The 27,828-nt window shown below is 45.6% G+C and overlaps 1 protein-coding gene across 3 annotated transcripts in view; it reads right to left on the bottom strand.

Annotated features, from left to right (window-relative positions):
- Positions 1–27,828, bottom strand: part of FES (FES proto-oncogene, tyrosine kinase) — a 251,416-nt gene that overhangs the window by 11,554 nt on the left and 212,034 nt on the right. For all 3 annotated transcript variants that reach the window (XM_068275262.1, XM_068275263.1, XM_068275264.1), the window contains 2 exons: positions 17,218–17,312; positions 913–1,036 (listed from right to left, as the gene is read on the bottom strand). In XM_068275262.1, coding sequence (XP_068131363.1) covers positions 913–1,036; positions 17,218–17,312 — 219 coding nt within the window. The remainder of the gene's footprint in view (positions 1–912; positions 1,037–17,217; positions 17,313–27,828) is intronic.

Genomic DNA, 27,828 nt, shown 5'->3' on the forward strand with positions numbered 1-27,828 from the left:
TGAATGGACCCGAAGTCTAGTACAAAATCTCCTAACAATCTAGGGTTCAAAACAGAACTCGCACCTTAAAAAAAGAGAGTAATAAGGAACAGCTGATCTTGGCTTGTGGGCTGAATGCAGGAGCAATGGCAAAATGTTTTGTGTATTTGCCACATATAGACACCAACTCACTACAAATTCACATTTAACCAATCCCCTGTGCTAGTGGAGCCTGAGTATACATCATGGGCATAGGGGCCCCAACATTACGGCCTATGGTGGCGGCCAAATATCCAGCGCTGTTTTGGCCTGATTTGATGGGATTATCCTGGCAGTAATTTTTATGAGGGGTCAGGGAAATTTGCCAACACTTACTATGGAGGAGGGAAGTGGGGTAGTGCATTTTTAATGTGCTATTGAGATGCCCTGTGTGCTAAAAATGGTGCTCGGTTCACTTTAACAAAGCAACCCCAATAGCTGGTCTATTTGAAAAGGCTAAAAGCAAGCAGAGCATTTGCCCTGATTAGCTCAGCCACCACTTAAATTGAGTAATTATCCTGTAGTGTCATTAATATATGTGACATTTACTAGAAAATGTAGCTTCAGTAAGCCAGTTAGTATCTGGATAGTTGAAATCATAACCACAATGTAGCCTGTCAGGTCTGGTGTGAATGGTTCTCTAAGAATATAAGATACATATATTGCATGCTATAATAAACATATGATAATGCAATAATAATGCAACAGAATTTAAGATGAATGCAAAGTAGAAATACTTTGTAGTTGCTAAATAATACAATTATATACAGGAATCTATACATAAGACCAGAACACAGGAGATCTGAGGAGCAAAGAGGGAACGAGGCATTTAGTTCAAAAATAGGGACATTTGCTCCAAATGATGGACGTTGATTTGGCAAATGCAGTCGGTACCTGTGAATGCAACGTTTACTTTCCAAGTACTCCATCCCTGCTGCAGCGTTCTCTGACATCCTGATAAGTTCCTTTGTTTTCAACGATGGTCCATCGTTCCGCAAAAATGTTAAAAAGTCGCCACCTGCAGGAGAAAAAAATAATTACACTTATCAACTGTACATTTAATGATTTATAATGTTTATAATGTAGTGTAAAGCTGAATATAATCATCATAGGCTGCTCTGAAGTGCAAGCACAATCCAGCAATCCAGAGCTGCCTTTTGAGCAAGCACTAGGCATCAACTTTCATGTTTAAGCTTATGGGGCACTAACAGCAGTACAGGCTTATCTTGGGAGAATAATAGTATTCGCACACGGTTTTGCAAACAGACTATTGATATTTCCCCACAGATTTCTCTCTGCTTGCTGTGTCTGTCGGCTGTCAAAGACAAGAAAATCATCGCTGATCTGTCTGAAAATTGCCTCATTATGCAACTGTTATTTCAAAACTAGTTTGTACAGAAGCAAAACATGCACCCTCTTGCTCTCGTTACCATCCAGCAACAGATAATCAAATATACTTACGCCTCCATTAAATAGTTATCAGCATGCCTCTGCCAACGCATGTAATAATGTACAAACAACAAAGGGGAGTGGCTGTTGTGTGTATGGGGGAAATTCATAAAACAGTAATGTAATAAACAGTTGTATTATTAATGAGTTGATCAATAAACATACATAATGCAGTTCTACAAAACAAATAGCATCACAACACAAACCCTCCCACCAAACAGGGTGGCTGCCCTTCCAATGTGGGGATGCAGCACCTGATACTCGTATAGGGCACCTAATCTTTACCTGCCAATGGTCATGGTAGCTTGTACCGATCCTGAAATAATGAATGAATGTAAATGGCAGATCTATCATTCTGTTGCGGCACCACTGGCAGTAGCAGCCCAGGACTGGCCCACTTGCCAGCTTCAGGTCAGGATTTGCCCACTATAGGTGTGTTCTTTCAAAATATCCTACCTGTAAAATTATCCTACCAAGAAGGTTAAAGAGGAACTCCAGTGAAAATAATGTAATAAAAAAGTGCTTCATTTTTACAATAATTATGTATAAATGATTTAGTCAATGTTTGCCCATTGTTAAATATTTTAAATCCCTGATTTACATTCTGAAATTTATTACATGGTGACATTTTGACTGTTGGCAGGTGATGTAGCTGCTGCATGCTTTTTTGGCAGTTGGAAACAGCTGTAAACAGATATTTTCCACAATGCAGCAAGGTTCACAGACAAGAAACTGCCAAGAGTATGTACTCAGAATTTCTTTGTGGGAGGGGTTTTACCACAATATCAGCCATACAGCGCCCCCTGATGGTCTGTTTGTGAAAAGGAATAGATTTCTCATGTAAAAGGGGGTATCAGCTACTGATTGGGATACTGATTATTTGTTGGCTCTACTCCCCTCATTTTTCTATCTTACCATTTATGATTGGGATAAAGCTCAACTCTTGGTCGGAGTTTCTCTTTAAAATTAGTTGGAGGGTTAAGTGTAAGGGCCTGAGCACACTGACACAGTTGTATCCACTTTTCAGTTACACATTAATGTAACAGATGCAGAAAAGCGGACAGAAGAGGACACAACTGCGTTAGTGGGCTCAGGCCCTTAGGGGTTGGGTTCTGGGGAGGTTAGCTTGGTTGTTCTACCTGGTAGGATGACTTGATAAAATAGCAGAAATCATAAGAACAATGGGTAAAGTAGACAAATTATGCCCCCTGAGGAAGTCTGACATTATAAACAAAACATGTAAGGACATTTGGTGGCGTTACAGTTGTAACTCTCCATCACAAGTTGGAAGGGATTGAACAGAAGAAATGAAACCGCCATCTACTTTGCTTGACAGAGTATGATAACTATTGTACAACAGTTGTACTGCACCTCGATTCATGCAACCAAAGACATCTGTCCATCTTGGCATAAAGACGTGATTGGTACCCTAACCACCAGTGAACACTAGCTTTGGACACTAGCACCAGTCTTTGGCTCATATTTAGAGAGTGGGAATACACTGACTGATATGGTGGCAGTTTGTGAATGACTGCCGCTTTGCAGTAGCTCATGGGGCATTAACAGTTAAAAGCTTCACACTCTTCCAAATTGACCTGCATATGCATCAGAGGATGCTGGTGTCTATATCATTCAGGGCTATATACACTCCACCCTCAGTCCATCCTATATGGAACATGTTACACATCTTTATTATCTTCAGCAAAAGATACCAAATTGACAATAATACTCACACTGTGGCCCACATCTCCTCAGCTGTGTGAAATGAGTAATTATAAATGGTGGCTGCCTGACACAAGAAGCAATAATGGGCTTTAGTCATGATACGATGTTGTTAAAGCAATGTTTATAGATGGATATCAGAAGTGTTATATAGATAAGGGCCCTTTCACACTGTGTCCGTTGCATTGCAATGGACAATATCATTGCATCGCAATGCAACGTAATGATATTCCTATGGGGCGTTCACACTGAGTGAGGTGCAGCGGGTTCCAAGGCAGTAATGCACAGTGCATAGCCTGCTGTGCGTTAACAGGCAACGTGCATATTTACAATGGCAAAGCATACTTCCATTTTGCTGTATGCTTAACTGTAAAGGGACACTGCACAATGCAGGGGGCTTCTTTTCGGTACCATTGCATTAGGACCCTAAATCATGATAAGCAATGTTTGCAGACTGTGTGCAACATTTTTTAATTTGAGAATGGCCTTTTAACCACTTCCGGACCGAGTTGGTTGAAATCTATGTCCCACTGATCGCGATGCTCTGTCCCCGCCGCAACTCACTCGCATTACCATCTATATGACGGCAGAGCTGTGTGAGCCGGGCAGGAGCCCATTTTATTGGCTTCTGACCCTTTCATCACTGTAAGCCAATCCTATTGGTTTACAGGGTCAGGAGCCAATGAAAGCGGCTCCTGACCGGCGCACAGCGCCCTGCTGTCATAGAGACGGAAGAGGGAGGGACCTGCGGCAATGGGTGAGTGGTGTGACCGGCGAGAGCAGCAGGACTGCATGGAGATTTGTCGGTAAGCGCCGTTTTGCTGTAGCAGCAGTCTCTGGTCCTTAAAGGGATACTGTAGGGGGGTCGGGGGAAAATGAGCTGAACTTACCCGGGGCTTCTAATGGTCCCCCGCAGACCTCCTGTGCCCGCGCAGCCGCTCACCGATGCTCCGGCCCCGCCTCCGGTTCACTTCTGGAATTTCTGACTTTAAAGTCAGAAAACCACTGCGCCTGCGTTGCCGTGTCCTCGATCCCGCTGATGTCATTAAAAGCGCACAGCGCAGGCCCAGTATGGTCTGTGTCTGCGCAGTACACTCCTGGTGACATCAGCGGGAGCGAGGACACGGCAAAGCAGGCGCAGTGGTTTTCTGACTTTAAAGTCAGAAATTCCAGAAGTGAACCGGAGGCGGGGCCGGAGCATTGGGGAGTGGCTGCGCCAACACAGGATGTCTGCGGGGGACCATTAGAAGCCCCGGGTAAGTTCAGCTCATTTTCCCCCGACCCCCCCTACAGTATCCCTTTAAGGGGCCAGAGACAGCTGGTACGGAGCAGGTTAAACTAGTGCTTGCCTAATCACTGTATTTTGTTGACCAAATGACTTTCTTTTTAAAGGATTGTAGCATGGGTTTATGCCCTCAATGGGGCCCAGTTAACTATTGTGTGCTGGGGAAATTGTCTTATGTTGTTTCACTATATCTTGAATCTATCCCTGAAAGTCACACCAAGAATGCTGGTTTAATGCCTGGTACACACCATGCAATTTCCCATCAGATAGATGGGTCAAGAGATAATTTCTGACAAATCCAATCGGATTTTTGATTGATTTTTTGATCACTTTTATGCAAATCGATCAGAAAAACGATCGGAAATCAGATTGGACCTGTCGGAAATTATCTATTTGACCTGTCTGTTTAATGGGAAATTGCATTGTGTGTACCAGGCTTAAAGCTCAACTATCACCTACTCTCTTTACAGAGCAGTGTAATCCAACTTGCAGTTGCAGACAGTAATGTCAGGTTGCTTTGGGATTTATCTGTGCAAGCAAAATTCTTCTTGCCATTAATCAATATATAATCCTAAAATGAAGATGAATGGCACAATACCGTTCTCTGTGCAACTGCCCTAATACTCAATATGGATTCCCAAAAAAGTCTTTCAGTAATTATAGCCAGCACCAAGTTCTTCTTTTATCATTTCATTATTCGAATGAAGGGAATATCATAGTACAATATAGGTTCAAACAGTGTTTTGGGTGATAAAGTGCAACCTTATTTAAAGCGGACCTGAACTCAGAACTTTCTCTGTGTTCTAAAAGATACGCAACAGCATAATCACAGTGCGACGTTAAAGTCGCATGTTACGACATGTAACGCACAATAACTTACAGCAATGAAAAATCGATGGGCAGTTCACAGTACAGACGTTGCGTTGGTGTCTAATGCTGCACGTTATACACGTTTTTAGCTGCGTTAGACTGTTTGCACATGCTCAGTAATGTTTTCTTTTTTTTTTACGCATGCGCCGTTTTCGTTCCATCACCGTGCGACGAAAACGGCGCACCTAACGCAGGGCTAAATAAAGTCCAAGTTATAGTCTTTCAAAGCGTTGCATTAGGGGCACGTTATGCGACCTTAACGTCGCATCAAACGCAACGTCTTACTGTGTAAGAGCCCTTAAAGAGAACCCGAGGTGGGTTTGAAGAATATTATCTGCATACAGAGGCTGGATCTGCCTATACAGCCCAGCCTCTGTTGCTATCCCAAACCCCCCTAAGGTCCCCTTGCACTCTGCAATCCCTCATAAATCACAGCCACACTGCTGACAAACAGCTTGTCAGAGCTGGCTGTGTTTATCTCTATAGTGTCAGTCTGCTGCACTCCCCGCCTCCTGCAGAACTCCGGTCCCCGCCTGCATCCCTTCCCTCCCTGCTGATTGGAGGGAAGGGACGGGGGCAGGGACCGGAGCTATGCAGGAGGTGGGGGAGCAGCTGAGACTGACACTACAGATGTAAACACAGCCTCACAGCACTGCTATGATTTATGAGGGATTGCAGAGTGCAGGGGGACCTTAGTGGGGGTTTGGGATAGCAACAGAGGCTGGGCTGTATAGGCAGATCCAGCCTCTGTATGCAGATAACATTCTTTAAACACACCTCGGGTTCTCTTTAATGAAAACTAAACATTAGCTTACCTGGTAATTTTATTTTAAGTAACCCTCCAGGACAGGTATACATCGAGATCCGGTCCCTCCCAGGAAACAGGAAACATCCACAAGCCTCTCTATAAATAAAAAGATTTGTCAGGGAGACGGCAGTATTAAACAAGAAACTATATCCAACAGGTCTCAATCCCTGACACAATCCCGTAATATATAATTATAGCTCTATACTACTAACATTTCACTTATAGCATACATATATAAACTATAATAAAAGGGGTGGGTTACCCCACCTGTCCTGGAGGGTTACTTAAAATAAAATTACCAGGTAAGCTAATGTTTAGTTTTTTCCACTAACCCTCCAGGACAGGTATACATCGAGATGATGATCAAGAAAACACTAACCTTAGGGTGGGCTGACTGCCTGTAGAACTTTCCTACCGAAATCCTGGTCAGCTGAAGATATTCGGTCCAATCTGTAGTGCCGCATAAACGTTCCAAGATTCTTCCATGTTGCTGCTTTACAGATATCCAGAGGAGAAGCACCAGCTCTAAAGGCCCAAGTTGTCGCTGTCCCTCTGGTGGAATGAGCTTTAAGATCTTTAGGAGGAGTGGTCTCCATAATCTTATAAGCTTCCAGAATACATAATTTAATCCAATTTGCTATCGTTCTTTTAGAAGCTCTGTGCCCTATTAATTTTCCCGTGAAATTCACGAATAAAGCCTCCGTCTTTCTAATTCCTTGTACTCTTTGTAAATATTGTAACAGAATTTCTCTCACGTCTAATAAATGTCTCTCTTTTTCCCTGTCATTTGAAGGATTAGTATAGAAACTTGGCAATATGATCTCTTGTGATCGATAAAAGAGATCTCCGACTTTAGGAATAAACTCAGAACTGGTTCGAAGAACTACTCTGTCTTCATAAAAAATACAGTAAGGTTTTTTGCTAGAGAGTGCTTCCAATTCACTCACTCTTCTAGCCGACGTAATTGCTACCAAAAAAATAGTTTTAAACGTCAGTAAACGTAAATCCATGCCATTTGCGTCATTAAATGGCGGCTTAGTAAGTGCTTTAAGCACTAACGACAAGTCCCATTTTGGGAAAGGTTTAATACATACCGGTCTATTTCTTTCCACCGATTTCACAAAACGTATAATTAAAGGGTGCATAGCTAATTTTGCGTCTAAAAAAACCGAAAGGGCAGACATTTGCACCTTAATCGTACTTAAGGCCAATTTTTTATCAACCCCGTTTTGAAGAAATTCCAATATGGTAGCAATTTCGTTGGATTTGAAACCTGACTGTTCCTTCCACAGATTATAGGTTTTCCAGTATTTTAAGTATATTGCCCTAGTATTCTCCTTACGACTCTTGATTAGGGTTTGTATCACTTTATCTGACAAACCATAACCTTTGAGTATTAGCTCTTCAGTAGCCATGCTGTTAGTTTCCACTTGTTTAACTCTGGTACAGCCTGGCCCTGAATTGATACTAATCTCTCCTGACAAGGAAGCGGTAATGGTTCCACCGTCTTTAACTTCAGAAGCAGTGGATACAGGGCCGGGCCGAGGCATAGGCTGGAGAGGCTCCAGCCTCAGGGCGCAGTGTAGGAGGGGGCGCACAATTCATTCAGCTGTCATTCCTAATTGTGTATGAAGCAGAAAGAAAAAAGAAAAGGGGATACATAGCAGCGACTGCAAGCCAGATAACTAGATATTAAGGTGTTGGGGAGGTTGTGGGCCCTGTGGCACCTCTTAGTCTAATAGCAATCAGTGTGTGACGGCTGAGGTGGGAGGGATGGAGGGGCGCACTTTGGTGTCTCAGCCTTGGGTGCTGGAGGACCTTGTCCCTGCTCTGAGTGGATACCATGACCTCCTTGGCCAATTCGGTGCAATGAGAATTACTTTCGCTTTGGACATAATAATTTTCCTCAGTGCTAGCGGTAACAGATTTAAAGGTGGGAACGCATATGCTAGTTCGAAATCCCATGTTTGTGCAAGGGCATCTATTGCAGTTGGGTTGTCTCTGGTATTGAGGGAAAAAAACTGATGACATTTGGCATTTTCCCTGTTGGCAAACAAATCTATGACTGGAATTCCCCAAATTGAGGTTATCCATTGATAGACCTCGTGATTCAACTCCCACTCCATATTCGACAGTTGTTGACGGCTGAGTAGATCCGCCAGGATGTTCAAGGAACCTTTCAGGTGGATTGCTGACAGAGATAACAGACTTTCTTCCGCTAGATTCAGGATTTCCAGTGACAGCGTTAGCAGTTTGTGTGACCTTGTTCCACCTTGGCGATTTATATATGCCACTACTGTAGAGTTGTCGGTTCTTACTTGTACATGTTTTGACCCCACTAGGTGTTGAGTCGCTATAAGGGCTAATTTCACTGCCATCAATTCTCTGTAGTTTGAGGACTGATTTGTCATATGCCCCTGCCAGAGTCCCTGAACGTTGAAATCTTGAATATGGGCTCCCCACCCTGTGATACTTGCGTCTGTAGTCAAGATTACTTGAGTAGGAAAAATCCACGCCTTGCCTGGCGTGAGATTGTGAGACAAAGTCCACCACTTTAGGTCCTCTTTCACCTCCTGCGGAATACGTATGACCTGATCCAGTGACTGAGTTGACTTGTCCCAATTTTTCAATATCCATGATTGTAGCAACCGAGCGTGTTTCATCGCCCACTGTACTGCTGGTGCCACTGAATTCAGTAAGCCCAGCAGCCTCATTGCATCTCGAATTGATATTTTCTTCAACCCTCTGAATTCCCCCGCTTGTTGAACTACTTTTTGAAGTTTTTGTTCTGGAAGAAACATTTTCTGCTGCTGTGAGTCTATCAGAAACCCCAAAAATAGTATGTTCTGTGTAGGCTCCAGTTGCGATTTTTCCATACTGATGATCCAACCTGCTTGTTGGAGTTTTGTCACAACCTTTTCTCTTTGTAGTAATAGAGTCTGTCTCGACTCTGCAAAGATTAGCAGATCGTCCAGATACGGGACAATCATTATCCCTTCTTTGTGTAGAGCTGACACTAGTTCTGCAATCACTTTGGTGAAGATCCTGGGCGCTGATTTTATTCCAAAAGGGAGGCAGCGGAACTGATAATGGGTCACCCCCGAGCAATCTTTTACTGCGAATCTGAGGAACCGTTGCGACTTCACCTCGACGGGGACATGCCAATACGCATCCTTTAGATCTATGCTCAGCATAAAACAATTGGCCGTCAGCAGATTTCTGAGGGAGTAAATTGATTCCATTCTGAATTTCTGGTGTTTTATGTATGGATTCAAAGGTTTGAGATTCAAAATGAGCCGGAAGTTTCCCGACGGCTTTTTTACTAGAAAAATTCTTGAATAAAACCCCTTCATCTGCTCTAGGACTGGCACCAAAGTGACTACATTCCTTGTCAGCATGTCTTGTAAGATGGAGCTTAATGCCATCTGTTCTTCGGTTGTCTGTAACCCTTTGGTTACCGTAAACTTTGTCGGTGGTTTCTGATGGAATACAATATGATACCCCGACTGAATCAGACTGAGAATGAACGGGCTGGTTGCAAATTTTTGCCATTGCGACAGAAATAGGCCCAACCTTCCTCCCACAGCCAGCTCGTTGTCACTGCTTTTTTGCGGAGGATCCAGAACTGCCAAACAAGGCATTTGGCTTGTTCTGTTCCTTTGAGAAGGACCAGGGTTTACGTCTATTTTGGGGTCTTGCTTTATTTTCTTGCCTGTTTCTACGAAAAAAAGTTTTCGCTTGTCTGAATTGCCTCTTTTTGGGGAATCCCTTCTTTTTATCGGACGTCCTTTCTAAGATCTCGTCTAATTGTGGCCCAAACAATAAGTCTCCCGCAAAGGGAATTGTACATAGCTTATTTTTTGATATATTACTTCCCTCCCAGGTTTTGATCCAAAGGTTACGTCTGGCTACGTTAGACAAAGCTGCTGCTCTTGCTGTTAATCCAATAGATTCTGTTGCAGCGTCAATTATAAAGTTTATCGCTTTAAACATTACAGTAAATGAGTTTATAATTGTTTCTTTACTGGACCCCATTTTGATATGACGCATCACTTGATGCATCCACAAATCTAAAGTACGACCCACACAAGTAGTCGCTGCTGCAGGACGAAAGTTCGCACATATAGCGGACCATGTCTTTTTTAATGCAAACTCAGCTTTTCTGTCTGATTGGTCCTTTAAAAACCCCAAATCCTCAAAGGACAATTCGTTTTCCTTCTGAACTTGGGAAAAAGCAGCATCTAATTTGGGACACTTATCCCATTGCTTACAATCATCTTCTGCAAACCTTCCTATCAGGGTTTTTCCATTGACTGTTAATTAAGTGTTTAGTTGACTCATGTACTGGAAAGACTAATGGTTTCGTCCCCTCCATTCCTGCATATAATGCGTCATGTGTAGACACGGATGATGGGGTCTCATCTTTTAGTCCCAATGAATCATAAATTGCTTTTAGAAGTTCATCGGTTTCATTTGCGGAAAACCTGAATTTAGATGGTTTGTCTTGATCTTTATCAGACACATCACCTTCAGAATCACATTCAGAAATATCTTCCGAATATTCCTCTGGCTCAGAGTCCGACAAGACTGGGCGGTCTGTTTTAGAGGTACATTTAGCAGGAGCAGTCGTTTTCCCACTATCAGTGGGCCCAGTAGGATTTTCTGCACCAACATCTGACTGAACAGGCTGAGGTGGTAGCAAAGGTTGTATATTTAAGACAGGTGCAGTGGAAGATTGATCTTTAGTTAAAGGTTGCTGCATCCCTGTTTGTGGTACTGAAACCGTAGGATACACTGCACCTGTAGCACCAGGTACTTGAGCCATAACAATAGGTGGCTGATTAACTGATGATTGTGCAGACATTGACTCTCTGAACACCTTCATAGATTCCGTCACTTCCTTGCGAACCATTTTGAGGAAATCTTTGTAAGCAACAGCAGATTCCTCGTTAAGCACTCTTGTTGCACATTGCTGACACAATAATTTATTCCAAGACACAGGCAGCTTAATGTTACAAGAGGGACAGCGTTTTTTGGGCCTTGCAGCTTCTGATGCTTCCGTAGTAGAAGTGTTAGTAGTAGAAGCTGCAGTAGCTGTCGTCCCCTAAAACCAAACACACACCAAAACTTCTGTAACTGCAATGTACATTAGTTTGCAACAAACAAACAACCATGACAATCAACTCCCCCACAGGTAGTGTGCTTAAATTGTCATATACCAACATCGTCCCCCATTAACTAGTCAGCAGGCACATGTGAGACAAACCATAAGGCTACACCAAACAACAGTTCTCAAGTGTAATGATACCTTGCTCGTATCCAGCCTCGGCTCATGTCTCTTCGGGTCCTCCTGAGTGGCCGCCTGGCCCGCTCCTGACCCTGCTGACTGTTCCATATTGCGTCCTGCACGAGTGCAGAGACGCGGAGGACGCCGCGAGAACTTCTACCCGGCGAAGAAGGAAGTGACGTCACCCGGAAGCGGAAACTCTCCGTCCGCCATCTTGGATACTGGTACGCTGGACGCCCACGGCCTCCGCCTTCTCACAGCGTACCACCGCCATTCCCCAGCCAGCGGCGCCTGCCAAAACGAAGCCTCATGCTGCGGCCCACTCTCCCTACCGACCAACCAGCCTTCGGAGAGGTAAGCGGCCTCCTATCGGACGACATTGCCTAATGCTCCATAGTGAGCCCCGCCGCGCCAACAGCTCCTTAGCCCCCCAGGCTCTCCAGGACCTGCAGCGTTTGTACAGAGAGACCTGTCCCTGGAACAGGAAACATCTATACTGCCGTCTCCCTGACAAATCTTTTTATTTATAGAGAGGCTTGTGGATGTTTCCTGTTTCCTGGGAGGGACCGGATCTCGATGTATACCTGTCCTGGAGGGTTAGTGGAAAAAAACATTTCTTTGTTACAGCTGATACAAATCCTACAATAAATCGACAGTGTTTCTACTTCCTGCTTTCATGGAAGCAGACCTAGGGTTAATACAATGACAATAACATCCTGTGCTTTGAAATGAGCTTATCTGCCTTATTTGGCAGTCAGGTGACTCAGGGGAGAAATCAAATTACAACTTGTGATTAGACACAGATGAGAGGGAATTAGACAGGCTAAACTCTATAAATACATACAGGGTGCATTTCTCTTTCCTTCTGTCCTGTGCAAGAGTTAAGGTCCACTTTAAGCCCAAAGTATGCAGTGTATACTCAATGCTTGATGAAGGGTGAACTTTGTTACCTTAGGCCCCTTTTACACTTGCATACCCTGCGTGTGTTATGTTTTTTTTTTACCATAAGGGATCACAAAAGCAATGCAAATCTATGGAGCCTTGCACAGTTTTGCGGTGTGCTGGAAGCTTCCCAGCAAGGACTGCAGCACATTACCGCAGGCACTGCGCTTGACATACAGAGCATGCTGTAATGGAAGTCTATGGGGAACACACGTAGTGTAAACATCTGAGCGCGCTGCATTGCGGCCCGACGGGAATCCCAGTGACGTTATTTATCAAAAAGGAAAACACCTCCACTCAGGGATCGTCAATGATCAATACAAAAATTGGCTTTATTGAACAATTAGTTAATCTGGACAAACTTTTTAAAATCACTTAAAATCAATGCCCTAGCACAGCGCTGTCCAACTCGGCCCGCCAGGCCTCCTGCTGCGGCCTGCTCTTCTCCCTGAGATGCAGGCATGGCTTGCGCTATGGGCGCCATGCCTGCTCCCTCGTATAGTGGCCTTCTCCTGTGTCCCCGGTGCCGCTGCTTCACAGCTCAGATCTCACAGATCGCTGCGACTGAAGCAAGGAGAGTGCGCACAGTACCCGCATACACGGAGTACGTCACATGCGGAAGTGACATCATTAGTCACTTCCGCATGTGAAGTTGCTCCGCGCGGGTGCCATGCGCGCTCTCCTTGCTTCAGTCGCCGCGATCTGTGAGGTCTGAGCTGCGAGGCAGCGGCAGCCCAGCGGGGATACAGGAGAAGGCATTGGCAGCCGGGCAGCGCACGGCAGAGGTAACAGGGGTTTGGATGGTTGGAGGCTCTGGACACCTGTCACTATCTAACTGGGGGGGGGGTCCCTGTCACTAACTGGGGGGGCACCTGTCACTATCTAACTGGGGGGGGCGCCTGTCACTATCTAACTGGGGGGGGGGCTTGTCACTATCTAACTGGGGGAGCGCCTGTCACTATCTACCTGGGGGGGCACCTGTCACTATCTAACCTGGGGGGGCGCCTGTCATTATCTAACTGGGGGGGCATCTGTCACTATCTAACGGGGGGGGGGGGCGCCTGTCGCTATCTAACTGTGGGGGCACCTGTCACTAACTGGGGGGCGCCTGTCACTATCTAACTGGGGGGGCACCTGTCACTATCTAACTGGGGGGGGGGGCACCTGTCACTATCTAACTGGGGGGCACCTGTCACTATCTAACTGGGGGGACACCTGTCACTATCTAACCGAGGGGGCACCTGTCACTATCTAACCTGGGGGTGCCTGTCACTATCTAACCTGGGGGTGCCTGTCACTATCTAACCTGGGGGGGCACATCACTATCTAACCTGGGGGGGCACCTGTCACTATCTAACTGGGGGGACACCTGTCACTAACTGGGAGGACACCTGTCACTATCTAACTGGGGGGGCACCTGTCACTACCTCAGCTGAGGGGACACCTGTCACTATCTAACTGGGGGGGCACCTGTCACTATCTAACTAGGGGGACACCTGTCACTATCTAACCGAGGGGGCACCTGTCACTATCTAACCTGGGGGTGCCTGTCACTATCTAACCTGGGGGTGCATGTCACTATCTAACCTGGGGGGGGGCACGTCACTATCTAACCTGGAGGGGGGGCACCTGTCACTATCTAACTGGGGGGACACCTGTCACTAACTGGGAGGACACCTGTCACTATCTAACTGGGGGGGGGGCACCTGTCACTATCTAACTGGGGGGGCACCTGTCACTACCTCAGCTGAGGGGACACCTGTCACTATCTAACTGGGGGGGCACCTGTCACTACCTCAGCTGAGGGGACACCTGTCACTATCTAACTGGGGGGGCACCTGTCACTACCTCAGCTGAGGGGACACCTGTCACTATCTAACTGGGGGGGCACCTGTCACTACCACAGCTGGGGGGAGGGACACCTGTCGCTATCTAACTGGGGGGGCACCTGTCACTACCTCATCTTTTGGACACCTGTCACTAACTGGGCAGGCACCTGTCACTACCTCAACTGGGGGGCATCTGTTACTACCTCATCCGGGCACACACAACAGTATCACCGCCAGCCCGGCCACAGCATTACCGCAAGTCCTTTTAGCCCACACATCATCCCCAATCCGGCCAAAAACAGTATTGCCAGGCCAGCCAGGCATAGCAGCCGGTAGAGGAGAATTTAGAAGCCAGGTGAGAGGTGTCTACCATATTAAGGGGGCATTCTGCCTATTTATGTGAAATGCTGTCTATTTATGTGCCTGACTGCTGAATTTGTCGTGTTGGGGGCCTCATGATTGCTGAATTTGTCTTGTTGGGGGCCTCATGATTTGTTGGGGGCATCATGATTGCTGAATGTGTCTTGTTGGGAGCCTCCTGATTTGTTGGGGACCTCATGATTGCTAAATTTGTCTTGTTGGGGGCATCATGATTGCTGAATGTGTCTTGTTGGGGGCCTCATGATTTGTTGGGGGCCTCATGATTGCTGAATTTGTCTTGTTGGGGGTTAAATTATTGCTTACTGCGAGACTATGGGAAAAGCTGAATCATCATCATATGAGACAATAGCATTAAACCTACTTTTTTAGCTTTTTAAAACGGAAAATAAAACTGTGAGGTTGTAAAAAAAGAATACATTTTTCAGGAGTAGGATGGATGAAATTGTTTATCTTCACAGTTTATTTTCAACTTGGATTTTCCATAATGTTCATGTATGAGTTAAAACGTCTGTATGTAGTTTAAATTGCTGTTGCCACTTTGCAATATAGATAAAGTGACTTTTGGGTTGCAGTTTGGGCACTCGGCCTCCAAAAGGTTCACCACCACTGTCCTAATCTAATGTCCCACATTGCTAAGTTCATGTAAATTTGTCTCCACCCGTGGCCACACCCACATTCTGGTCCATGGCCACACCCATTTTCCGGCATGCGCGCACAACGGAACCCTCAACCCCACAACGGAACACACTGCACGCGCCAGACAACTTCACCGAAATCTTGAATTGCATTTTGTGGAAAGTGCTGCCAATCTAATTGTCCTTTAATTGCATTTTTTTCCCAGGGGGGAGGGAGGGGGGGGGGGTGTCTGCGGCTCTAGTAAGAGCCTTCGGTCCTCCACCATGGGGTCTGAAAAAAAAATGTCCCTCCATGCCCGTGAAGTTGGACAGCACTGCTCTAGCAGAAATCCCAGTAATGTACTTCCTGCCCACCAGGGAGTACATCTCTGAATGGGGGACAGTGCTATGCATGTGACCCTGTCGGCACACTCTGCCACAGGGTCATATGATTGTCATTTATTCTGTTGCTGTGGGATATGGCAGGAGCATCGCACCGCAATGCAAAAAAACAAATGTAAAAGGGGCCTAAAGCATTTAATATGATTCGATTCATTGATTCGATTTGATTCAATCTGACATGTTCGTTTCATGATTCAATTCAAATCGATTCAAATTGAATCGAATCATGAATCGGACATGTCAGATTGAATCAAATCGAATCAATTAATCGAATCATATTGAATAGAATCTGACAAAGAATCATATGGTGTAGATGGGACTGATTCTGGCTCATTTTCCCATCAGCTTATGACTCTTTGCACAAAGGACTCCCAGCCCGGGGTCTGTGTGGTTGCCTGGCAACAATGTAAACGCATATTGAGGAGCTCAACAGAGCTCAGCTGTTATAGCTATAACGGGATTCCTGCTAGAAGTGGGTTATACCACTGAAAACTATGTAGGCAGCAGTTATGGTTGTGAAATGAAAGTAAAAAAAACAAAAACACCCTTAACAAATGGATTAGCCTCCCAGTCCGTCATCCGTCACTGTTTATATTACATGTTGTATTGATGAAACCATTTATTTTTTTTTGAAAAACTTTTTACACTATTTTAGAAGGATGTTTAATAGTTTATGCATAAACCACTTTTTATTTTTTCCTCATTCGCGAAAGAACCCCTTTAAAGAGACACTGAAGCGAAAAAAAATAATGATATAGTGAATTGGTTGTGTACTATGAATAATTACTAGAAGATTAGCAGCAAAGAAAATATTCTCATACTTTTATTTTCAGGTATATAGTGTTTTTTCTAACACTGCATCATTCTATAATATGTGCAGATTACACAACACTCAGCATTCAAAATGATTCCTTCAGAGCAGTCTGTGAACTAATGACCTCTCCTCTAGCAGAGAAAAAGTAAACAGTTCACTTACAGTTGAGATAATAAAAGTCAGATAACAGACTAAGACTTAGTCAGAGAGTTAATGGCTTGTTTGCATAGAGATAACAACTGGAGTTTCTTAACTCTTCCTGTACTGGAAACAATTAGACTGATGTATCTGATCTTAATGTTATATTTCTTAGCTGTACTACACATACAAATCATATCATAATTTTTTTTTTGCTTCAGTGTCTCTTTAAATGAGGGGGCTGTTGTAAACGGAAATGACAGTTGCTGCACAGAAAGCTGCACCTGAAATTAGGAAAGAGGGTGCTGGAGTTGGGGTCTGCACACTGCAAAGGGGAGGATTAGGGCTGGGGACAGAATTGGAGGAAGCTGCTGCGCATGTTAGTGGGAGAACAAAATATGGAAAGGATGCTGCTGTATCTTAAAATGAGGGACTGTTGTGCACAAACAAAAAGGGTGATAGAGGCGGAGACAGGTGCACAAAACCGTTGTCTAATTGGCTGAAAAGTATGTCCAGCCCTGCCTGTGAGTTCTGCTGTTTTGTGAATTATTTATTGTATTCATGTTAATGAACGGTGCAGTTACTATATACAATATTGCATGCTCTATTTTGATAGGCAGAGTACACAGTTATAATAAGAATGATAATACTCACTCACCTTGTACGAGCTCCATGACAATGTAAATGGGATGTTTCTGTGTGCAGACACCAATTAGCTTGACAATGTTCGGATGACTATATTGCTTCAGAATCCTGCATTAAAAGAATTTAAAGGCTAGGATTAATTTAGAGGCACAATTACAGCTGACAATGTGATCACCCAGAAATATGTGATGCCTGATCAGCTGAAAATAATGCAAACATCATAACACTGTGCAAAGAGACGCAAAACTAAAAGTAGCCACTGTTTATCTGCAAAGTGCAAAGTGAGAGTGTAGGAAAAAGCTCTTTACATCAATGTGCTGTATTGCAATGCGTTTCCTTCTATAATCGTTTTCTTTTATATCTGTGACATGTATTAAAACATGTTTCAATGCACTAACAACATGAGAAACAAATCACGCTACAAGACTATGGAAGGTAACAGTTCTGCACATCTTTCTCAATCAGCTGCTTCATATACAGTACATACAGTGTGTTAAAGGATCACTATACTATTACTATTACTAAATTGTAGAATTTAAAATACATACATATACAATGTACATTTCTCCCAGAGTAAAACAGCACCATAAATTGCCTTTCTATTATGTTGCTGTTGCTTACAGTAGGTACAAACCCGGATGCAAAATGTATGTGCCTCGGTTTTAAAACCCTTCAATGGAGGGGCGTTAAGTGTTAAAGGGAGTCTGAAGCGAAATTAAAAACAAAAAACAGATAGTCACCTAACGAGAGGGAAGGCTCTGGGTCCTATAGCGCCTTCCCGTTCTTCTCACGGTCCACTCATTCCTCCGCAGGCTTTCCCGTTAGTACTTTACGACCGATCGGTCGTAGACAGCTCTTTTCTGCTTTGGCTGGGCTTCGGAAGCCTCCAGAAGCACTTGGGCTCCCGAAGACAGGCTGCTTTGCACTGCGCATGTGCAAGCGCCCTCTCTTGCACATTCGTGCGTGTGCAGTACAGAGCTGTCTGTCTTCAGGAGGACTCGGGCACCCAAAGACTTCCAAAGTATCCCACAGCAGGAGATTTGAACGGAGAAGTCTAAGGGGGAGGGAGGGGACTGTGAGGAGAGCAGGAAGGCTCTATAGGACCCAGAGCCTTCCCTGTCCTTAGGTAAGTATCTGTTTTTTTGTTTTTAAAAGCGCTTTAGATTTACTTTAAATACATACGTTACTGGTGTATCTGGCTCATCAGGACAACAGGCGAATGGAGTGGCTCAGAATGACATCACGTGGTGTGAGGGGTGAGTGAAGAGAACAATGCTCTCAGCCAAATCAATCTGCTACTAAAACTTGTCTTTAAAGGGGAACTTCAGCCTAAACAAACATACTGTCATTAAGTTACATTAGTTATGTTAATTAGAATAGATAGGTAATATAATTTTTTACCCACCCTGTTTTAAAAGAACAGGCAAATGTTTGTGATTCATGGGGGCTGCCATCTTTGTCATGGGGGCAGCCATCTTTTTGGTGGAAAGGAGGTGACAAGGAGCAGGAGACACAGTTCCAACTGTCCTGTGTCCTGATAACCCCTCCCAGCTGCACACGCTAGGCTTCAAATGTCAAATTCAAAGAACGAGAACAATAACATCAGAAATCCCATCATGCTTTGCACAGCATCAGGGGAAAAAAGCCCGGGCAGTTTTCTTCTGTGCAGCTAAAAATGAGGCTTGTATAAGAGAAACAAAGTTCTGATGCTGTAAAACTGTTAAAGAAACACCAAGTCTTTTCAGTGCTGCTGAGTCGATTTTTAGTCCGGAGGTTCACTTTAATTGTAAATGCTTAGATTGTGTATTCAAACCATGACAATAAAAAAAAATCCCAAATGTCAAAATTATTATAATGATGAAAGCTTAATCTACCAAGTACTTAGGATATTTACATTTTGTGCAGGGTTGGCCACCTGTCAGATTTCTATACCTGTGAGCCAGTAAAATCTCTGTGCCTGGTTTCTTTCTTGTTGATATGTCACTTCACATATTTCCCATCATACATTAAAAAATTATGATTCAATGATGGTTATGGTAAACGGAGTATCACCAACCTGCATGAACACGTGGGCTCAGCAGCACGTGCCAATTCTCTCTTCCATCTTTACCAAATCCCTTCAGAAAGGCAAAGTCCCCGCCTGTTTTAAGAGGTCCACCATCATTCCTGTCCCCAAAAAACAGGGTGTCTTCGACCTCAACAATTTCAGGCCTGTGGCTCTTACGTTCGTCAACATGAAAAGTTTTGAAAGTATGATTCTGCCCCTCCTTAAACTTTCCACAGAGGCCCTGCTGGACCCGTGCCAGTTTGCGTACAGAGTGAACAGGTCCACCGACGATGCCAAAAACATCTGCCTGGAGCCTCAACGTTCACCTGGATAGACCAGGCTCATATGCCAGAATCCTCCTAGATTTCAGTTCAGCGTTTAACACCATCAGCCTCAAATACTTCAGGAGAACCTTGCCATGCTTGAAGTCCACCCTACCCTATGCCTGTGGATCACGGACTTCCTCACAAACAGATCCCAGGTTATCAAGCTAGGATCTATCCTTTCAAAACCAATGACCACAAACACAGGGGCCCCTCAAGGCTGCGCCCTGTCACTGTTCCTGTTCTCCCTGTAAACAAACAACTTCAGATCCACAGCAAACTCTGTCAAAGTAATGAAGTTCGCTGATGACACCACCATAGTTGGCCTCATCAGCAAAAATTATGAGCAGGCATACTACCACCAGGGTGATAGTACTTGCCACTGGTGCAGGGAGAACGGGCTGGTCCTCAACACTGCAAAAACCGTTAAGACAGTTGTTGACTTTAGAAAACATGCCCCAACCCACCTCCAATCCACATCAATGGCATGAAAGTTGCAAAAGTTGAAAGCACAACGCCGCCTCCACCCAGAGGAAAGCCCAACAGAAGCTATTCTTCCTCTGCCAACTGAAGAAGTTCGGTATGGCTCAGAAACTTCTGACGAGCTTCTACTCCACCACAATTGAATCTGCCCTCCGTTCTTCCATCCACATCAACGGCATGAAAGTTGCAAAAGTTGAAAGGACAACACCGCCTCCACCCAGAGGAAAGCCAAACAGAGGCTATTCTTCCTCTGCCAACTGAAGAAGTTCGGTATGGCCCAGAAACTTCTGACGAGCTTCTACTCCACTACGATTGAATCTGCCCTCTGTTCTTCCATCCTGGTCTGGTACTCTGGCTTATCCCTTAGTGACCAACACAAACTGCGGAGGGTCGTCAGATCAGTGAAGAGGATTATCGGGAAACCACTGCCCCCTCTGGACCTCCACTACAACTTCAGACTGCGCTTCTGAGCAGTGAAGAATGTCAACGACCCCTCACACCCAAGCCACCGCTTCTTCAGCCAGCTCCCCTCAGGCCGGAGGTTTCTGTGCATCTCCACCAGGACCTCAAGGCACATGAACAGCTTCTTCCCCTCAGCTGTTAACTCTCTGAACTCTCTTCACTCATTTTGCCTCACCCCCCACACCCTTAGATAATCTCCTCCCCATAGCTGTAACTGATAAAAACACGTTTGCACCGTCACTTACTGTACAGAAATGGACAATTTTTTTGGACAAAGATTCTCTGATGTATTCTGTGTGTCCCATCCCATATTTAAGCCAGTACATGCCAAGTGAAATACAATGATTCTGATTCTAAACTGGAAGAAACAAGCCATCCTGGTGTGACATTTTGGCCACAAGAGTCCCCGAGAAGCTAAATGTTATTTACCAGGGCAGGGCCGGGCCGAGGCATAGGCTGGAGAGGCTCCAGCCTCAGGGCGCAGTGTAGGAGGGGGCGCAGAATTCATTCAGCTGTCATTCCTAATTGTGTTTGAAGCAGAAAGAAATAAGAAAAGGGGATACATGGCAGTGACTGCAAGCCAGATAACTAGATATTAAGGTGTTGGGGAGGTTGTGGGCCCTGTGGCGCCTCTTAGTCTAATAGCAATCAGTGTTTGATGGCTGGGGTGGCAGGGATGGAGGGGCGCACTTTGGTGTCTCAGCCTTGGGTGCTGGAGGACCTTGTCCCGGCTCTGTACCAGGGAAATATTAATTTTAATTAATATTAATTAATAAATATTAATCCAAGTTCATATTGTCACATTTTCTTTAGGCTATAATAATGATTGTTGCAGGGCGGGGTTTCTCAACATTTCACTTGTATGTATACCTTTTGTGAGCTTGTGCTCACAACGTAAACCTTGGCAAAGAACAGATTATTTTAAGTTCCCCTTGATAAGGATATACTTAACCACTAGAGATGGCCCGAACCTCCGATTTTCGGTTCGCAAACTTCCACAAAAGTTCGGTTCGCGCGAACTTTCGCGAACCGCAATAGACTTCAATGAGGAGGCGGATTTTGAAAACTAGAAACACTTATGCTGGGCAGAAAAGTGATGGAAAAGATGGAAAAGATGTTTCAAGGGGTATAATACTTGGAGGGGGGCATGGCGGAGTGGGATAGACGCCAAAAGTCCCGGGGAAAAATCTGGATTTGATGCAAAGCAGCGTTTTAAGGGCAGAAATCACATTGAATGCCAAATTGCAGGCCTAAAGTGTTTTAAAACATCTTGCATGTGTATACATCAATCAGGGAGTATAATTAGAGTACTGCTTCACACTGACACACAAAACTTACTGTGTAACGCACCGCAAACAGCTGTTTGTGCAGTGACGCACCATGGCGAGAGTGCAGGCCGTGGCGGTTTTCAAGCCCATATGGTCGCCGGGCTGTGGTAGCTCAATGATAGAACAACAGTGACTGTCCAACTAATCAAATTTGGTATGTCCACAATGAAGAAACGACCTTATTAGCCGTTGGTCATTGCTTCATTGTGATACGCAAGCCCCTTCACAGCAGCAAGGTAATGATCACGAAGGGGAATTGGCACATGTACATGCCTTTTGTTTTATTGTTGCAGCTGCAGTGCCAGAAAAATTAGGCAGGCATGTACATGCACCAGAAAAACTATCATAGCAAATTCAGGAATCCACCTGGAGTCCTGACCCCTTTTGGTGGTGGCGGAGAAGGCAGTCAAGTGGCCTGCAGGCAGAGGTGCTGTGTGGGGAGCGACTTAGTCTTGGGGAGAGCAGTAGGCCTCCGGGATCCATGCCTCATTCATTTTGATAAAGATGAGGTACTGAACACTTTTGTGACTTAGGCGACTTCTCTTCTCAGTGACAATGCCTCCAGCTGCGCTGAAGGTCCTTTCTGACAGGACGCTTGAGGCAGGGCAAGACAGAAGTTGGATGGCATATTGGGACAGCTCTGGCCACAGGTCAAGCCTGCGCACCCAGTAGTCCAAGGGTTCATCGCTGCTCACAGTGTCTACATCCACACTTAAGGCCAGGTAGTCGGCTACCTGCTGGTCCAGGCGTTGGTGGAGGGTGGATCCGGAAGGGCTAAGGCGAGGCATTTGACTAAAGAATGTCCGCATGTCCGACATCACCATGAGATCGCTGGAGCGTCCTGTCCTTGCCTGCGTGGACATGGGAGAAGGATTACTGGCAGTGGTATGTTTATTGCGTTGTGCTGTGACATCACCCTTAAACGCATTGTAAAGCATAGTTGCCAGCTTGTTCTGCAAGTGCTGCATCCTTTCTGCCTTCAGTTGAGTTGGTAACATGTCCGCCACTTTGTGCCTATACCGAGGGTTTAGTAGCGTGGCCACCCAGTACAGCTCATTCCCCTTGAGTTTTTTTATACGGGGGTCCCTCAACAGGCTGGACAGCATGAAAGACTCCATCTGCACAAAGTTGGATCCAGACGTACTATCCATCTCCTCTTGCTCTTCCTCAGTGACGTCAGGTAAGTCCTCCTCCTCCCCCAGCCATGAACAATACCACGGGAACGTTGAGCAGCACAAGCTCCCTGCGACGCCTGCTGCAGTTGTTCTTCTGCCGCCTCCTCCTCCTCCTCCAAAGAAACACCTTCCTCATCATCTGAGTCCGACTCCTCTTCCCCACACGACTCTTCCTCCTTCCCCTCTGTGCTGCCGCAGGTGTTGAGGAAACATCTGGTTCTGATGAGAATTTCATGTTCAAATTTTTTATTGAAAGTTTTCAAGATAGAGATACAACACCAGCATGGGATCAATATTCACCCAGAACTGGACAGCATGACAGTAACCAAGTTAGCATAACATTTTCACAAAAGCGGAAGGTGGCATGCCGCACAGTGTCAGTTAACGAAATAGGGAGGCTAATTGCCACCCCTTTATCCGACCAACCAGGGATTCCGACCCAGAATGGCCGAGTTCCCCTAAATCTTATGAACTCAATCCCATAACTAACCCATATCCCTCCCCTAAACACCCTCCCACCCAGTACCCCCCCCCCCCACCGCCAAGAAAGGAAAAAAAAGGGGGGATAGAGAAAAAGAGGAAAGAGAGGAAGAAGGAGAAGAAAAGGATAAGGATGAGAAGAAAGAGGGAGAAGGGGAGGGAAGACTCAGGCACTAGGACCGCAACTGTGCGCTCTTAGACACCAGTGGATCCCCTAACATAAGCGTTATTAACTCCTACCTGTTATGGTCAAATAGTCCTTCCAGGGCTGCCAGATCTTATCAATCTTAGGTGACCTATCCAGGAGTATCCCTGCTAGCCTTTCCGGTACCATAAAGTTATTAATCCTATTTTTCACTTCTTCAAAGGGGACTAGTTGCTGTCTCCAAGCTCTGGCTATTGTCTGTTTGGCTGCAACAAAAATAAAGTGACACAAAGCCCTTTGGTGCTTTGAAAGGGAATCTACTTTGAAATGTAATAAGGCCGACCAAGGGTCTTTCTGAAGAGGGATATGAAAGACTGCTTGTATCAGTTTGTAAACTTTAGTCCAGAAGCGGGATAGCATGGGACACTTCCAGAAGGTATGTAATAGGTCACCTTTTGCCGTACAACCCCTAAAACAAGAGCCAGGCCCACCTAAATGCACCAGTCTAGCTGGCACCCAGTACCATCTCATCAGGATCTTTATACAGGATTCTATTAGATTTAAATTAATTGAGATATGATTAATGGTGTCCCAGACCGATCTCCACTCTTCTATGTCCTTGGACCCCCTTAGATCATGTTCCCAGCTGCTTACATAAGCGTGAGAAAAGTTAGCCGATGGGCTATTTAGAACGGAATATAAGGAGCTGATGAGACCACGACCCCCCGGGTTCTGAACACACGCCCGTTCAAAGCAGGATAAGGAAAAACTTTGGTCCTGGTGGGATGCTAAGAGGGATCCTATCCAGTGTTTCAATTGGTGATACCGAAAAAGTTCTGAGTTCGGGATCTGATATTTTTCCAGGAGGTCAGACCAGGGGATCACTTTAGAGTTCCTGACCAGGTCTTGGACCAAGTATAACTTTTTAGAGAGCCACCAGCGAAATGCAGTAGGATTTTCATATGCCGGGGCAAAAAGTGGGTTCTCTAAAATAGGCAGTAAAGGTAGAGTGGGAGTCAGGAGACCCTGAGAATATCTGAAGGAGTCCCACACAGCGAGACAGTGTTTATATATATTACCCAATAGAGGGGGCCTCAGTTTAGGGGGTAGCCAAATAGAACATTGGACCGATTGGAGGGCAGCAGCCACAATTTCAAAGAGGGACCAAAGTGGCATCTCAGGACCTCTATAGAGGCCTATCAAGGGTGCAATTTGAGCTGCCTGGTAATATTTCGTGATATTAGGAAAACCTAGTCCCCCCTGGCTTTTGTGTATGTACAGGGTGGTTTTGGCAACCCTAGGCTTAGAAGATCCCCAAATAAAGTTCACGAGCTTAGTTTGCAGTAAACGTAAGAAATGTGGAGGGACCCTGATTGGAAGGAGGCGATATAAATATAAAATTTTCGGTAGGAGGGTCATTTTAGTGGAATGGACCCTTCCTAACCAGGACAGCTGAAGGGTAGACCATTGAGAAAATAAGGAGGAAATCTGTTTAGATAGGAGGTAATAGTTGGCTTGAAATAAAGAATCATAGCTGGGAGTGTGGCGAATCCCTAAGTAGTCTAAATATGTCGTTGTGATTTTAAAGGGAGAGTCTTTGATTAGTGAGGACCAATTGCTATCATCCATTGAAATACTCATGAGGACAGACTTATGTGGATTAATGGTCAGACCCGAGACCTGTGAGAATCTTTTTAATATGGTCAGTAAGTGCGGAATAGAGGACTGAGGTTCAGTAATAAATAGCAACATATCATCTGCAAAAAGGTTGATTACATGATGGGTGCTTGCTATTTCCAGGCCTTTAACCTCACCTGCATGTCTGATTACCTGGGCCAAAGGCTCCATGGCCAGAACAAACAGAAACGGGGAAAGGGGGCAACCCTGGCAGGTCCCTCTAGTGTTACAAAAGGTGTCTGAGGAATAACCAGCATATTTTACCCTGGCCGAAGGGGAGGAATACAGTGATTGAATCCAATTTAAAAAGGTAGAGTCGAAGCCCCGGTGATGAAGTACAAAATATAAATATTCCCATGAGAGGGAATCGAATGCCTTATATATATCAAGGCTGAGGCATACCCCAGGGATCTTCCTAGCTCTGAGGCAATCAAAAATTTGGATTGCACGATATACTGCATCTGTGGCCTGTCGGCCTGGGACAGTTCTGATGAGAATTTATCCCACAACGCTTTCTCCCCTTAACTGTTCCTGTTCACGCTCCTCTACAGCTTGATACACCACTCTACGCACGGCACACTCCAGGAAGTAAGCGTACGGGATCAAGTCGCTGATGGTGCCTTCACTGCGACTCACCAGGTTGATCACCTCCTAAAAACGGCCGCATGAACATGCATGCATTTTGAATGAGTGTCCAGTTGTTGGGCCAGAACATCCCCATCTCCCCAGACTGTGTCCTTCTACTGTAGTTGAAGAGGTACTGGGTGACGGCTTTCTCCTGTTCTAGCAGGTGAGAGAACATAAGGAGGGTCGAATTCCAGCGAGTCGGGCCATCGCAAATCAGGCGTCTCACCGGCAACTTGTTTCTCCGCTGAATGTCCGCAACGCATGCCATGGCCGTGTAAGACCGCCTGAAATGCCCACATAACTTCCTGGCCTACTTCAGGACGTCCTCTAAGCCTGGGTACTTTGACACAAATCTTTGAATGACTAGATTCAGCACATGTGCCATGCAGGGTACATGTGTCAGCTTTCCCAAATTCAAAGCGGAAATGAGATTGCTGCCATTGTTACACACCACGTTGCCGATCTCCAGCTGGTGCGGGGTCAGCCACTGATCTACCTGTTTGTTAAGAGCAGCCAGGAGAGCTGCTCCAGTGTGACTCTCCGCTTTGAGGCAAGACATGTCTAAGATGGTGTGACACCGTCATACCTGGCATGCAGCATAGGCCCTGGGGAGCTGGGGCTGTGTAGCTGGAGAGCAGATCGCAGCACCAGTAGAGTTGAATTGCCACTCAGCCAAGGAGGAGAAGGAGGACGCCAGCAAAGAGGATGTAGCAGGAGGAGAGGAGGTAGCAGGAAGCCTGCCTGCAAGCCGTGGAGGTGTCACAAGTTGGTCCGATGCACAGTCACGTACTCCCTGCTTGCCATCGGTCACCAGGTTGACTCAATGGGCTGTGTAAGTAATGTACCTGCCCTGACCGTGCTTGGCAGACCAGGCATCCGTGGTCAGGTGGACCCTCGACACAACGCTGTGTGCCAGAGATGACACCACTTGCCTCTCACCTTCAAGGTACAGTTTGGGTATCACCTTTATAGAGAAATAATTGCGGCCTGGCATCTTCCACTGCGGTGTCCCAATGGCCACAAATTTACGGAAGGCCTCAGAGTCCACCAGCTGGTATGGTAACAGCTGGCGAGCTAACAGTTCCGCCAAGCCAGCTTTCAGATGCGTGGCAAGGGGGTGACTGGCAGAAATTGGCTTCTTCCGCTCAAAGATTTCCTTCACAGACACCTGGCTGCTGTGGGCAGAGCAGCAGGAACGGCTCAAGGTCAGAGGTGGAGTGGAGGAGGGTGGCTGTGAAGGTGCAAGGGAGAAAGCGGCTGAAGATGCTGCACCTGAAGGAGGAAGAGGAGAAGGAGGGTGGCTTTTCTTTTGTGTGCTGCTTTTCCTCTGGTGCTCTTCCCATTGCAGTTTGTGCCTTTTCTCCATGTGCCTTCATAAGGCAGTTGTCCCTACGTGGGTGTTGGCCTTTCCACCGCTCAATTTTTGGAGGCAGAGACAACAGATGGCATTGCTCTGATCTACGGCAGACACATTAAAACATTTTCAAACCGCTGAGCCCCCATGGGGTGATGGCACTATGGTGGCATCAGCAGCTGACGTTGAAGGGCATGTTGGCTGGCTGTCCATAGGTGGCGATACATGGCACTGGACACTGCCACCAGCTGTTTCTGATGACGAGCTCCCCCTGCTTCTTTTAGGAACTCGTCTCCTCCTACTCCTCTCTGACTCCCCCTCTGAACTGTCCCCCTGTTTATCTCCTCTATTGGGAACATACGTGTCATCCGTATCATCGTCATCATCATAATCATCCTGCCCAGCTTCACTTGCCTCAGATACCTCCAAAACTGCACCAACAGCAGGTACTTCATCATCCTCCTCCTCCTCACACATTACGTCCATAGTGTCGCCTAACTCAGACATATGAGGTGGTGTAACT

This window comes from Hyperolius riggenbachi, chromosome 3, assembly GCF_040937935.1.
Source record: "Hyperolius riggenbachi isolate aHypRig1 chromosome 3, aHypRig1.pri, whole genome shotgun sequence".
Classification (NCBI taxonomy): domain Eukaryota; kingdom Metazoa; phylum Chordata; class Amphibia; order Anura; family Hyperoliidae; genus Hyperolius; species Hyperolius riggenbachi.